Here is a 15,885-nt window from a genome sequence, read left to right as displayed (position 1 = left end):
TATTTTAAGTTGGAATTTATTCCTGTGATGCAAATCTGAATTTTCAACATCATTACTCCAGTCTTTAGTGTTACATGATCCTTTCATGAAATTATTCTACTAAGCTGATTTGCTGCCCAAGAAACTTTTATTATCAGTGTTATTACAGTTGTACTGTTTAATATTTTAGTGGAAACAAATACAGCATTTATTTGAAATATAAATCTTAACATTATAAATACCTTATCTTTACTGTCACTTTTGATCAATTGAATGCCTCTTTGCTGTATAAAATCATTGGTTTCTTAAAATGTATATATATATATATATATATATCCATAGGCTACTGACTGTTGAACAATAGGCTAATGTCATATTAATGTGGACCAAACAGAACACTCATCAGCTTTATACACTATCACCTGTTTTCCATTCTCATAAACAAACATTATAAGAAAATGTTTTTAATGAATTGTAAGAAATGACTTAGTGCACATTTTACGCTTTTACTTTAACCCCTTAATAGTGTTCACTGGTAGTAGTGTATAACTACCATACATTAATAGAAATACTGTATGAAAAAGGAAACGCACCTTCAGTATCTTATCATGATGGGATGCTGTGGTTTATTCGCTCTGACGTGGGTGGGATTTGCGACGCTGTCGGTTGTTTTATTACGTCAGAGTTCGATATAGCGTGGCAAAGGGTCAGCGATGAATAGATCATAATGGGGTTTATAAAGTGTGTTCAACAGCAACACACACCGAGGATCACTAAACGTCAAGTACAGATGTCATCTACATCCTATAGGTGAGGAACAAACATAGGAGCAAGAGGAGCAATTTTCTTCACCCCCCAAGAAGAAAATATTAAAGTGAAGTGACATTCAGCCAAGTATGGTGACCCATACTCAGAATTTGTGCTCTGCATTAACCCATCCGAAATGCACACACACAGAGCAGTGAACACACACACACACTGTGAGCACACATCCGGAGCAGTGGGCAGCCATTTATGCTGCGGCGCCCAGGGAGCAGTTGGGGGTTCGATGCCTTGCTCACCCACAATTCCTGCCGGCACGGGACTCGAACTCACAACCTTTCGATTGGGAGTCCGACTCTCTAACCATTAGGCCACGACTTCCCCACGACACATGACACTGACAATTTAACCAAATACAAAGTGTTTATTCAATTTCCATTTATAAAATTTTTGTGTGTGTGTGTGTGTTTGAGTGCGAGTGTTTGTGTGAGAGAGAGAGAGAGAGAGAGAGAGAGAGAGAGAGAGAGAGAGAGATTATGACTGGTGTTGTTTGTTGTAAGTGTTTGTTGCCTTTTTGGACTCCTACCATTTTCGCCACCTTCTCTGGGCCAGCATCCTGTAACCTGCTCTTTTTGGGGGGCTTTCCTCTCAGGGTGAAGGAAAGGATGCTTAGTTGCCTTTTACCTGACATCTTTGAAAGACAGATGCAATGATTAATGCATCCATGGCCAGGATTATATAATTATAAAATATGACATGATTTTAAAAGTGACCTATAACATCGACTATGCAATACACTTTAATTAATTTAGTGCTAATAAAATTATTTAGCCTATTGGAGAGAGATATATTTATAATGTGACAATATGTCGTGTGATAACGAAAATATGACTAGGCCTAGACTAACGTTACTTGTTCTGAGCAGATGTTGTCAGTGAACAGGCTGTAAAAAAATCTTACCCAGATACAATAGTGCTATTTTCTGATTGGCTATTGTGTAGCCTATTTCTTTTTTTTTGATTGGCTGATAAGTGGCAGGCTCGATTAAGAACTCAGTCCAGGGGAGACGCGCTTGATTCCTGCCGGTTTCCATAGTGAGAGTGGCGCGACCAGATAACTTTTGGGCGCTGCGGCATATTAAATATATTATTAATAGTTTTTCTGCGTGAGAAATACAATGTGTGGCGGGAGTGCGTGACAAAAGACCGAAATGAGTGACTGTCACGCTCAATGAGTGACACTTGAGAGCCCTGTTAAAATAATTACTCGCGTTGTGCCAGTCTCATGGAGACAGCTGAACGAAATATCAAGGTTATAAACGAATGAATCATTTTCGGTTGTTGAATGTTACTTGCACCGCGTAACGGACCGAGCGGATTACCGGTGCCTTTCAGGAACTGATTGTGCGCGTGATGCTGCCGGTGAACAATCACGGAACAGAAAAGAAAAGTGAGCAATTATAAAACTTTCTTGTACATTCTACTATTAAACGTATGCCAATACGATCAATACGATTAATCAACCAAATCAAGTCAAATCAAATTGTCGACAATGATTATAGATGTTTTACATAGCAAGGTTTTTTTTTTCTTTCTTTTTTTTCTCTCTGGTATGGTATTATAAAGAGACAGCTGTGGTAATTCAGTTTTGTGAATGTAAAACATATGTTAAAATGTAATGTAATACGAATAAAATAATAAATAATAATACAAAAATATTTAAAACAAGGCGAAGTGAGGAGAATATGAATTTGACATTAATAATGGAAAGTGTAATCATATATATATAATAATTTCATTTTACAATATATAGGCTTTAAAAAATCTTATTTACCTTTTTTTTTTTTAAATTGCTTGGTCACAGGACAATATGACTTTCTGTGACACAAACAACTTGGCGCTCAATCCCACAATATGGTTGACAATCTATCAATGTGTGTGTTTGAGTGTGTTTTGATTTTAAGCACTCCTTTTCAGAATCAGAATCAGAATCAGAATCAGAATGAGCTTTATTGCCAGGTATGTTCACACATACGAGGAATTTGTTTTCGTGACAGAGCTCCGCAGTGCAACATAACAGCGACAGAACAAAAAACACAATAAGGAATAAAAAATACAAAAAAATACAAATAGGTGGGTAAGGATTGACAATATACAAATTGACAATGTATGGCAGGTATATTAAAAAGAGCATTTATGTATGTACATGTATATTATGTGGAAAAATTGTAACTGTACGCTAAGTATGTGTGTTTGGATAAATAAGTGTATGTGTATATAAATATAAGTAGTATAGTGTGTTCCATGTATGTACATGTATATTATGTGCAAAAGATTTACGTGTACGCTAAGTATGTGTGTTGAATAAAAAGTGTAGTGTATATAAATATAAATAGTGTAGTGTGTCCCACAGTTATTATCAGCTGTTCATAAGATGGATTGCCTGAGGGAAGAAACTGTTCCTGTGTCTGGTCGTTCTGGTGCTCAGTGCTCTGTAGCGTCGACCAGATGGCAACAGTTCAAAGAGGGAGTGTGCTGGATGTGAGGGGTCCAGAGTGATTTTAACAGCCCTTTTGCTCACTCTGGATAAGTACAGTTCTTGAATAGATGGGAGGGTTGTACCGATAATTCGCTCAGCAGTCCGGACTACCCTCTGTAGTCTTCTGAGGTCCGATTTAGAAGCTGAGCTGAACCAGACAGTTACTGAAGTGCAGAGGATGGATTCGATGATGGTGGAGTAGAACTGTTTCAGCAGATCCTGTGGCAGGTTAAACTTCCTCAGCTGGCGAAGGAAGTACAACCTCTGCTGGGCCTTTTTCACAATGGAGTCAATGTGAATGTCCCACTTCAGGTCCTGAGAGATAGTGGTGCCCAGGAACCTGAATGACTCCACTGCAGTCACAGTGCTGTTCATGATGGTGAGTGGGGGGAGTGCAGGGGGGTTTCTCCTGAAGTCCACGATCATCTCCACTGTTTTGAGCGTGTTTAGCTCCAGGTTGTTGAGACTGCACCAGACAGCCAGCTCTTTAACCTCCTGTCTGTAAGCAGACTCGTCACCGTCCTGAATGAGGCCGATGAGTGTGGTGTCATCTGCAAACTTCAGGAGCTTGACAGAGGGGTCCTTAGATGTGCAGTCATTAGTGTACAGGGAGAAGAGCAGTGGGGAGAGAACACAGCCCTGGGGAGCTCCGGTGCTGATTGTACAGGTGCTGGATGTGTATTTTCCCAGCCTCACTAGCTGCTGCCTGTCTGTGAGGAAGCTGTTGATCCACTGACAGACGGAGGTGGGCACGGAGAGCTGAGTTAGTTTGGGCAGGAGGAGGTTTGGGATGATCGTGTTGAAGGCAGAGCTGAAGTCCACAAACAGGATCCTCACATAGGTCCCCGGTCTGTCTAGGTGTTGCAGAACATAATGCAGTCCGATGTTTACTGCATCGTCCACAGACCTGTTTGCTCTGTAGGCAAACTGAAGAGGATCCAGCAAGGGTCCAGTGATGTCCTTCAGGTGGGCCAGCACCAGTTTTTCAAATGACTTCATGACTACAGACGTTAGAGCCACAGGCCTGTAGTCATTTAGTCCTGTAATTTTGGATTTCTTTGGGATGGGGATGATGGTGGAGCGTTTGAAGCATGAAGGGACTTCGCACCGCTCCAGCGATCTGTTGAAGATCTTTGTGAAGATGGGGGCCAGCTGGTCAGCACAGGATTTCAGACAGGCTGGTGTAACACAATCTGGGCCTGGTGCTTTTTTCCTTTTCTGCTTCCTGAAGACCTGGCGCACCGCATCCTCGCTGATCTGTATTGCAGGTGTGGGGGAGAGGGGGGATGCAGGAGGTGTGAATGGTGAGAGCGCTTGATTGGAGAGGTGTTCAGGGTGGGTTGCAGGAGTTGTGAGTGGTGTGAACAGTTGTTTGGAGAGGCATTCAGGGTTGGTTGCAGGAGTTGTGAATGGTGAGAGCGGTTGATTGGAGAGGTGATCAGGATGGGTTGCAGGAGCTGTTAATGGTGTGAACGGTTGTGTGGAGAGGCATTCAGGGTTGGTTGCAGGAGCTGTGAATGGTGTGAACGTTTGTTTGGAGAGGCATTCAGGGTTGGTTGCAGGAGTTGTTATTGGTGTGAACGGTTGTGTGGAGAGGTGTTCAGGGCAGGTGATTGGTGTTCTTTCAAACCTGCAGTAAAACTCGTTCAGATCGTCTGCCAGTTGTTGATTTTCCACAGTGCTGGGGGGTGGTGTCTTGTAATTGGTGATCTTCTTTAGGCTTTTCCACACTGATGCGGAGTCGTTCGAAGTGAACTGAGTCCTTATTTTTTCAGAATAATTCCTCTTTGCCACTTTGATCTCCTTTTCCAGTGTGTATTTAGCCTGTTTATACAAGACATTGTCCCCCTTCACGTAAGCATCTTCTTTGGCCTGACGGAGCTGTCTGAGTTTTGCAGTGAACCACGGTTTGTCATTGTTGTAATTTAGTTGAGTCTTGGTAGGAATACACATATCCTCACAGAAACTGATATATGATGTTACAGTCTCTGTGAGCTCGTCCAGATCAGTGGCAGCAGCTTCAAAAACACTCCAATCAGTGAGGTCAAAACAAGATTGTAAATCCTGCTCTGCTTCATTAGTCCATCTTTTTACAGTCCTTAATACAGGTTTAGCTGATTTTAGTTTCTGCCTGTAGGTCGGTATAAGATGAACCAGAAGGTGATCAGAATGTCCCAAAGCTGCTCATGGAACAGAGTGAAATGCATCCTTTATTGTTGTGTAACAGTGATCCAATATATTACTGTCTCTTGTGGGACAAGTAACATGCTGTCTGTATTTTGGCAGTTCACGGGAGAGATTGGCTTTATTAAAGTCCCCAAGAATGATTAAAACAGAGTCTGGGTGTTGTTGTTCTGTGTCTGTGATCTGCTCAGCGAGTTTCTGTAAAGCTGAGCTCACGTGCGCTTGAGGAGGGATGTAAACACTAACCAGAATGAACGAATGAAACTCCCGCGGCGAATAGAACGGCTTGCAGTTAATGAAGAGCGTTTCGAGATTTGAGCAGCACGTCTTCTTTAACACAGTTACATCTGTACACCACCGTTCATTGATGTAAAAGCATGTCCCGCCGCCGCGCGATTTCCCCGTTGATTCTGCGTCGCGATCCGCTCTAAACAGCTGAAAGTCCGGCAGATGGAGCGCGCTGTCCGGTATGGTGTCATTCAGCCAAGTTTCCGTGAAACACAGAGCAGCAGAGTGAGAGAAATCTTTATTTGTCCGAGAGAGCAGAAGCAGTTCGTCCGTTTTGTTGGGTAGAGAGCGGAGATTTGCCAGATGGATGCTAGGCAACGGCGTTCGAAATCCGCGTTTTCTGAGTCTCACGAGCGCTCCCGCTCGCTTTCCCCGCATGCGCGTCCTCTTGAAGCGTGTGATCAGCGCAGCTGCTCCGCCGACAAGAATGTCCAGCAAAACATCAGAATAGTCGAAAACCGGTGAAATATCGGGAGATGTGTGTTGCCGAATATCCAGCAATTCGTCCCTGGTGAAACTGATTGCAGGAATATAACTAAAGACAGGACAAACTAACAAAAACACAAAAACAACTGCAGAGCACGTCACGGAGGCAGCCATCCTGTATCGGCGCCACTCAGAGACGCCACTTTTTGCATACAGTGCATATATATACATACATACATAAATGCAGGGAGATGTTTATTCCTCAAGTATACATTCCAAAAAAATATTTAACGTGTTTAGATAATACTATAAAATGGATGATAATTTGCTTGTTGTCTCATCCCTGTAGGCACTTGAGTGAGGAGACATAATGACGGAGGGTGTGAAGATTCGTCAGGATGCTGCCACAACCTTTGTATCGCGAAGCAGGTCGTCCTCTCTGGAGGCTGCAGAAACAGACCTTGTGTTTGAGGAGCCAGATCAACAGGAAGAAGAATCCTCCAGTGTTCCAGAGGGGCAGCATCCTTCCACTGGAGGAGCCGAGGACAGCGGCGGTGGCTCGGTGGCGCCTGATGATGGCTGGGGCTGGGTGGTCGTAGCAGCTACCGTTCTGGTCTTAGCGATGACTCTGGCTTTCCCTTCTTGCATTGGGATATTTTACACAGACTTGCAGAATGACTTCCAGGCCAGCAACACTGAAACGTCATGGGTGCCAGCCATCATGATAGCAGTGCTCCATGCATGCGGTAGGGAGGGATCTCTTATACTACTGATTCATGATGCATTAGTTCATGACGCAATCCTCACGGTGCTCCCGCATTCACCCACACCACAGGGTCAGATACAGTATTTGAAAAACACTTCTCTCAAGTTACTGTACTTAAATGGTTGTGCAACACTGATCTGTTTCATGACACGAGGCATAAACACACACATAGGTCAGAGGATGACAGTGGGAGTTTTGGCCATCGTAAGTGAGATTTTTAATCGTAAGGAGTGTGCATTGATATATCACTTCACAGAGAAATGTATCCAGTTATTGCACTCCAACCCAGTGAGTACTAACTCAAAGAATAGCTGACGTGGTGAAAAAGGATTTGGGGCACTGAGATTTTTATTCAGCTTAATGCAGCTTATTGATCGTTACTAGGCAGCTGTGCTTGAGGACAAAGTACACCAGATATGCAACCATTACTATTCTTAGATAAGAGTAAAGACACAAATCATACATACTGTATTTGATTTAAATCACTTTATCCAAAAAAAAATCCTTGATTTAGTAATTAATTTAAAATATTCATATAATAATATAATAATTATTTACTTTTAAACTCGATTAATCAATTTACCACAATTAATTTATCAATGAGTATGAAAAATTATGCATTATATACAATACATACACTACCATTCTAAAGTTTGGGATCTGAAGGATTTTTTTTTATATATTTTTTTTTCTGTTTTCCAAGGCTGTAATTATTTAATCAAACATATACAGTAAATACTGTAATATTCTGGGATTTTATTGTACATATTTTTTGGACTATATGTCGCACCTAAGTATAAGTCGCATCAGTCCAAAAATATGACATGACGAGGAAAAAAACATATAAATCGCACTGGATTATAAATCACATTTATTTAAAACGAAGAACCAAAAGAAAACATGACCGTCTACAGCCGCGAGAGGGCGCTCTTTGTTTTCAGTGTAGTCTATGTACAGGAGCAATGAGCAGCATAGAGCGCCCTCTCGCGGCTGTAGACGGTCATGTTTTCTTTTGGTTCATGTCAAATTAATTTTGATAAATAAGTCGCACCTGACTATTAAACTAAGTCGCAGGACCAGCCAAACTATTAAAAAAAGTGTGAATTATAGTCCGGAAAATACGGTAATTTAAAATAACTACTTTCTATTTGGATAATAGTCAACTGTAATTTACTCCTGTGATGCAACACTGAATTTCAGCATCGTTGTGCTGATTAATATTTTTTTGGGGACCGTGGCACATATTTTTCAGGATTTACTTTACTGTCACTTTGAATTAATTTCATGTGTCCTTGCTGAATTAAAAATGAATTTCCTTCAAAAGGAATACTACTGACCCCAAACATTTGAAATGTTAATCTGTATATACAATATCTTGAGTGGACTATTGAAATAAAGTGTAACTTAGTGCACACTTCACAGGAACTTTATGAACTAAAATATTTATGTTCAGCCACACAGCCCTGAATCGAACAGGAGGTTGTTATTATATAAAACTTTTTCAGGACATTGGTCTGTTTGAGTGGTCAAACATGTTAACCAGTGGCATAAACTAACCTGTCACCTTGTTTGAACAAAATTTTAAATTAAGGAACAAATTTGTACTAAGTGGTCACTGTTTACTAAAAAGAAGGTCTGGATAAATAAGTCATGGGAACGAATATGTATCCCCTCCCCCTGCATGTTATGTGTAAGTCTTCAGGTATTTGAGTGATTTCTGTAAATGTAGTCCATGTTTATGTGGGCTGCATCTTATTGCTGCATGGAAATGGCAGCCTGATCCCATAATCAAGATCAAGATCAAGAACCTTTCTGTGAGAGTGTATTAAATGCTGCAAAAAGACTTTCATTGGCAGATATAGAGTGTTTCAATACCAAATGTGACCCTGGACCACAAAACCAGTCTTAAGTTGCTGGGGTATTTTTTTAACAATATCCAAACCTTTTCTTTTATGCCAAAAATCATTACAGGATATTGAATAAAGATCATGTTCCATAAATATATTTTGTAATGTTCCTACCATAAATATATAAAAACTTAATTTTTGATTAGTTATATGCAGAGGTGGAAAGTAACGAATTACATTTACTCGCGTTACTGTAATTGAGTAGCTTTTTTGTGTACTTCTACTTTTTTAAGTATTTTTTTTAATCTGTAATTTTACTTTTACTTAAGTATATTTAGTTTGAAGTATTGTACTTCGCTACATTTTAAAACACATTAATTACTGAGTAAAAAAAAAATCGCTCCCTGGAAGCTATGTCAGTAAATAATGGGCAGGAGGGCAAACTGGCGCTAAAATCACAAGAAAGATGCAGACGGACAAAACGTGGTGCAGACACCGCTGAAAACGAAACCCCGTCATATTCTGAAGTTGAACTTGAAGGAAATGAAGTGAACCCCTGCCCATATTTATACTCTATTATGCTGTGCTTGCCTAGGGAGACCAAACTAGCAGTTTATAAAATCTCGACAAGACATCAACCCCACGTAATGTAAAAAAAAAAAAAACAACGGTCAAATATGTACTATTGTGTATTATGTATTGTGTTAATCAGCTACAAGTCGGCTGACTCGATTTTCTTCTCATACATTCCCGCAGCGTCACAGTGCATTTCCCTAAAGAAGCCGAGCGACTTCAATGGGGCTTTCTTTGAACAGTTTTTTTCTGTGCTCCGAAGCTAGACGGTCATTGGATAAATGCTGCGATTATGTCCCGCCCACGGACGCTCATCGTCTCTGGAGGTGAATGAAGACTGGGCTTCCGCGTGATGATTGGAGGATCTGTCGATCTCCTTTTGACTGACAGCGGTCTGCACCATAAGAAGTCGGCGAAGCTGTTTCACGCTCAGTCCCATGATCGCGGATTTCTCAAGTGTATTCGAAAGACAAACTGCGGCAATATTTCTTGATATTTGTAAAATGCAGAACCACCACAAAATTGAATTGGTAACTAAGATTGAAAATGTGCGCGCGCACGCACACACACACACACACACACACACACTATAGCCATCTAGTGGTTAAAGTGATTTATTACAATTTTTAAACTGAATTTCCCCAAAAATGGGCAAAAATCTTACATTAAACCTTATAAAATTATCCATGGTATCCCCATGTATGAAAGTTAGAAATCTGGGTCTTTTATGAAGTGAATTTTACCTGAAATGCTTTTTTCTTTTTTTGTAAAAAAAAAAAAGCCTATTTAAATAAATATTTATTTATTTATAGAAATGTAAAAGATTTAAATCCTCCAAAAACTGTACAAAGTTTAGTAAAAACATAAATGAACAGAGTAAAATTATATTTGTAAAAAATTTAAATATTTTACTATTACAAAATGAAATGTTATTGTCTGGGGTCAAAAAGACCCCGAGTGTCACTACAAATGAAGACCATCAGAGGGTTATAATGTAGGCCGAAAATGAGCTTCCCCTCTTTGAAAGACCAGCAGCCGCCAATGATATATATATATATATATATATTTATATATTTATATTTATTAAATATATATTTATATTTATATATATATATTTATATATTTATATATATATATATATTTTTTTTTTACAACAGGACAGCAAACTAAGAGACTTGCGTTTTAGACACCATATTGCCGGTTTTTGCTCTATTTCTACAACAAAAATTTATTCCAAACACAGCCACCAAAGCAAAATTTTGCATCTCTGAGCAACATGACAGTGTTTCGTTTCTGAATGAATCAACCGTTTAAATGATTTGGTTCAATCGCAATGACTCACTTATTAACAGTGACTTGCTGACACATACTGGCCATTTTAATTTCACATTTAAAGTATCTTTTGATTTTTTTTTTTTTATAATTAAGTTTTTATAATTTCAAATGAGCATTCAACATTTTATGTCTGGCATATCAAAACATTATTCATGCATTTGTAACTGCAGGTTAAATGCATTCTTGTCCTGCACTAAACAGTGTGTAAATACATCTAAATGCCACGTCCGATGAAGCTTTTGCATTTCCTCTGTATTGAAAAGATGAGTTTGTTGATAATGATTTGCCTGGTAACAGCCCAAATGTTTTATTATTCTAAATAACTGATTCCTTTAATTAAAAACAACTAGTTTGTGATTAATAGACCTATCCCAGGGGTGTCAAACTCAGTTCCTGGAGGGCCGTAGCCCTGCAGAGTTTAGTTCTAACCCTGCTCCAGCACACATATCATGTAGTTTTCAAATAAACCTAAATGATTAGATTAGCTGGATCAGGTGTGTTTAATTAGGGTTAAATCTAAACTGTGCAGTACTGTGGCCCTGCAGGAACTGAGTTTGACACCCTTGGCCTGTCCCATTTTTGACTCCCTCCAACTGTTAAAATGTAACTAAGTAATTTTTACTCTGAGTAAATTTTAAATGAGCTACTTTTTACTTTTACTTGAGTTGATTTTTTAGACTGGTACTTTTACTTGTACTTAAGTAAAATTTCATTAATGTAATGGTACTTTTACTTGAGTAGAATATTTTTGTACTCTTTCCACCTCAGGTTATATGCATTGCTTTCATATGGACAACTTTAAAGGGAATTTTCTCAGTATTTAGATTTTTTTGCACCCTCAGATTCCAGATTTCAAATAGTTGTATCTCGGTCAAAATAGTGTCCGATCCTAACAAATCAAACATCAGCTTTCAGTATATCACTGCTGGCAAACTATTGTTTGTCATCATCTGCATACGTGTGCGGACATTAAACAGGATCATCTGTAAGTCAGCTGCAGTTATTGTGTGCACATCGTGACACTGTGTTTTCACGACCAGCATGTTCATTATTGTTCACATAACAATGCCTTTGTCTTTCCGTAGGCGCCTTATGTAGTGTTCTCGTGGAGTGCCTCGGTTGCCGTACAACAATAATTATCGGTGGGATCCTGAGCGGACTGGGAATGGCAGCCAGCTCGTTTGCACAGACATTAGTAGAGCTGTATATCACTGCTGGCATTATCACAGGTAGGTAGGCCTGTGGATTGCCTTCTCAGAAACTGATTGCTCAGTAGGCCACATGGACTGAATGATCATCTTTCCTTCTCAGGAATGGGATTCTCTTTGTCTTTCCAGCCGTCGATTACCATGGTGGGCCACTACTTTGTGCGGCGCAGGGCATTCGCCAATGCCTTGTCTTCCACTGGCACTGCACTTGGGATGAGCATCCAACCATTGCTAGCCAACTATCTGTTGAGCAGCTTTGGCTGGCGGGGCAGCTTTCTGGTGCTGGGAGGGATTCTGCTGAACTGTTGTGTTTGTGGGGCTGTAATGCGCCCCCTTGGGGCCAAACCAAAAATGGATGCCAGAACCGGACAGACGAACAATCACCAGCTCAAAACCAATTGCCGTTCCATTTCTCATGAACGAGAGGGTCTGAAAGGCCATCTACGGGCCACTCTCTCCACTGTCATGTCTTTCCTGAGCAGGCACATGGCTTTCGACCTGCTGTGCAGTAACCCGTACTTCTGTGCCTATGCTCTTGGGGTGTCCTGGATGATGCTGGGCTTCGTGGTGCCTCTCATTTACCTGGTTCCCTATGCCACCGATTATGGTATAGAGCAAGTCCGAGCCGCTCTACTGATGGCCATCCTCGGGTTGATCAACATCACAGTTCGACCCGCAGCAGCACTGGTTTTCGGGCTGCCTCGCTTCCGTGGAAGCCATAAATTTGCATATCTGTTTGCCACGGCGGTGCTGATCAACGAATTAAGCAGCTGCATCTGTGGGATGGCCGCCAGTTACCCAGTACTGCTGGCGTATGTTATAGTGTTTGGGATTTCCATGAGTCTCATCGGCTCCTTGTTGTTCACTGTACTGATGGACACGGTGGAGATGAGCCGCTTCCCATCCGCCCTGGGCCTCATCAGCATTATGGAGAGCATCATGCTGCTGATTGGCCCACCGTTAGCAGGTGATGTAATGCATTTTTCCTACAGTTTGCATATGCTTTAGCACAACATTAGTGGGTTAAAACAGCATGCCTGCTTGTATTTGTCAATGCCAAGAAATGTCACCTTCATACACTGTGTTCTTTTCCATACAACAACAAAGTGGTTCTCACACTCCAAAACAAACATAACAAAAGCATCATAAAAGTAGTTCCTTTGAAGTAGATTAATTAGATTGATTAATTAGTAGATCAATTCATGTACAATATTCAACAATTAAATTAATAGAATAGTGTTAATAGTGATAAACAATCCACAATTTAGATCAGTATTTCTTCACATTTCTTCTCCTCCACCTGTAGGGTTCTTGGCAGGCCCAGACTGGCCATCGGGAATTTTAGAATTTTAATCCCTTTATAGAAGAAATAAAGAAGTTTGGTCAGTGTGTACCTGGTATTTCCTACTTTATGGGGACCAAAAGTCCCTACAAGCATAATGCTATCAGTCATTTTTGACCTTGTGGGGGCATTTTTTGGTCCTCCATGAGGAAAACAACTTATAAATCATAGAGAATACAATTTTTGAATGAGAGGGTGTTACACAATGATATATTATGCTATATTAGCCTCAGTTGTATTTATTTGTTTATTTTTAATATGGCCTTCAGAAAATTCTGTCATAATTTACTCACCCTAATGTTAATCCAAAACTGTATGACTTACTTTCTTCTGTGGGACGTAAAAGATATTTTGAAGAATGTTAGTAACCAAACCGTTTTGGTTTAAATTACAATAGAAGTCAATAGAAACCAAAACTGTTTTGTTACAAATATTCTTCAAAACACTTAATATCTGTATATGTGTTACTGTTCAAAGTAATACTTTAATACTTTTAGTAATACTTTTACTTTTTAACTTTAGTAATATTTTTTAAAGTAATACTTTTATTCAGAGGACGCATTCAATTGATTGGAAATGACATAAAACACTATACTTCTATTTCAAATAAATCTTTTCAACTTTCTGTTTATCGAAGAATCCTGGAATAAAAATTATATCTTAACACCGATATTAAGCAGCACAACTGTTGTCAACATTGATAATAATAAGAAATGTTTCTTGAGCAGCAAATCAGCATTTAAGAAGATTTCTGAAAGATCATGTGACACTGAAGACTGGAGAAATGATGCTGAAAATTCATTCATTATTTCTGCATCACAGTAATAAATGGCATATTCAAATAGTACTGTATTTTTGGACCACGTAAATGTAGTCTTGATGAGCATAAGAGACTTCTATCATAAACATTTAAAAATCATACTGACCCCAAACTTTTAAATGATAGTGTACAGTAACTAAACATTTTGCAATAAATTACAGAATTAATTAAATGGTATGTTATAGTTCTAACATCCACCAGCAGGGGCTGTTTCACTCCCATCTTTTGTGACTTTTTAGAAATCTTTTTTTTTTTCTCCAGGAATGCTGGTTGACAGCACTAGGCAATATTCCTATGTGTTCTTCGCCTGCAGCATAACTGGCTCCTCAGCTGGTCTCTTCATTATGCTGTCCTTCTACTGGCTGGACAGACAGAAGGACAGAGAGCTTAAGAGCTCCTTCACTCATAAAGACACAAACGCACTGAAGCCAAGCATTAAGATGACCACTGACTGTGATTACAGTCCAGTGCCTTTACACAGTAACAGTGTCAGAGACATGGAGACTGATGTGTGACCACCTTGTGTGTTTTTCGCCGTACTCATTTTGTTCATTCAGTGCACAGGAACCTAATCTTTTCCAGTTAGTGGACGATCAGATGTATTTGTCACAGAGTATGAACACAGATAAAGCACATAAAGGTTTTTGGACTGCTGTAAAAATAGAAAAGGACTATGAAAAGTTCTGGTCCAATCTATTACATGGTGCAACATGGGAACTTGAATCACTTCAGATCATCTCATAAAACATTTAGAAAATTTCATTTCAGTTATTACTCTAGTCTACTTCAGGATTTCTAACAAAGGCTAGTTATAATTGACATTCACATTACTGTAATTTAGATTCTGCTGGGAACAAATGAATGTAGAAAACAGATAATTTAAGATGATTTTTTAATTATTTCTAGATTCCTTTAATTATAAATGTTATATCTTTTTGTTATATGTTGTTATATTTTTTTTTTTAGTTTTGTGTTCTACTTTTTAAAATCAGTAACTCATATATTTATATATTTTAAAGAAAATCATCAGTCATTTTCTCTCATTGCTGTTTGTGTTTGATCTCAATAACTGCCCTGCTGTAGTCAGATGACCGAGTCACGCTGGAAGTAAAGTCACATTCCCCCCTCCCTGGTCAAATTCGAATGCCTTAGTTAAAGGTGCACTCTGTAATCTGTCCATCATTTGACCTAAAGAAATGAGTAGTCCATCAAAAACGTTTAATGAGATGCTGAGAGATTTGATGTCCCAACATCTTCAACATATAGTTGAATTTGTAAACTTTATACAAACAGAATCAGGCTGTACTGCATGGTCTAATGATGAAATCCAATGATGACAGATTGTCTATGCAAAATTACTTATTAGTTATTGTGTTTATTCTATTTAATGTCCTTTTAATAATAATTTACTGTTAACAGCTGCTGCTGCCGCCTATAGGCTTCATCATTTTCCCTTTAGTTATATTAGTCTCAGCTCCTAAGAACCACAAGAGGGCAGTGATGTCCATGACTATAGTGCAACTCTCTCAGCCAATAAATACATCACTCAAATTCGACTCCTGCCACGTGTCCTTTCAATTCCTACCAAAACAAACTTTCATCTTGATGTCCAAATATTACATGGCAAAGCAATTTCAAAATTCAGACAATTGCGTTTTAATATTAGTTCTTTAACAAATCGTTCTGGTGATGCATTAAAATATATGATTAAAACGATTGATAAAATACACTTTAAAACGATTATTAAAATGCACTAATGAATGCATCATAAAACATTTGACCATAAACATGCATTTTATTTACCGTTATTCACTGGT

At 39.2% G+C, this 15,885-nt stretch overlaps 1 protein-coding gene across 1 annotated transcript; it reads left to right on the top strand.

The window, feature by feature from the left end:
* Positions 1-2,000: 2,000 nt before the first annotated feature.
* On the top strand, positions 2,001-15,125 carry LOC132149485 (monocarboxylate transporter 6-like). The gene is made up of 5 exons (XM_059558774.1): positions 2,001-2,190; positions 6,527-6,923; positions 11,784-11,927; positions 12,010-12,873; positions 14,330-15,125. The coding sequence occupies exons 2-5, from the start codon at positions 6,548-6,550 to the stop codon at positions 14,581-14,583; spliced, it is 1,638 nt and encodes a 545-aa protein (XP_059414757.1). The 5' UTR covers positions 2,001-2,190; positions 6,527-6,547; the 3' UTR covers positions 14,584-15,125.
* The last annotated feature ends 760 nt before the right edge of the window (positions 15,126-15,885 follow it).

The sequence above is a fragment of the Carassius carassius genome, chromosome 9, assembly GCF_963082965.1.
Source record: "Carassius carassius chromosome 9, fCarCar2.1, whole genome shotgun sequence".
Classification (NCBI taxonomy): Eukaryota; Metazoa; Chordata; class Actinopteri; order Cypriniformes; family Cyprinidae; genus Carassius; species Carassius carassius.
Note: the sequence above shows the minus strand (reverse complement) of the source record. Positions and strands in the feature narration are given on the sequence as shown.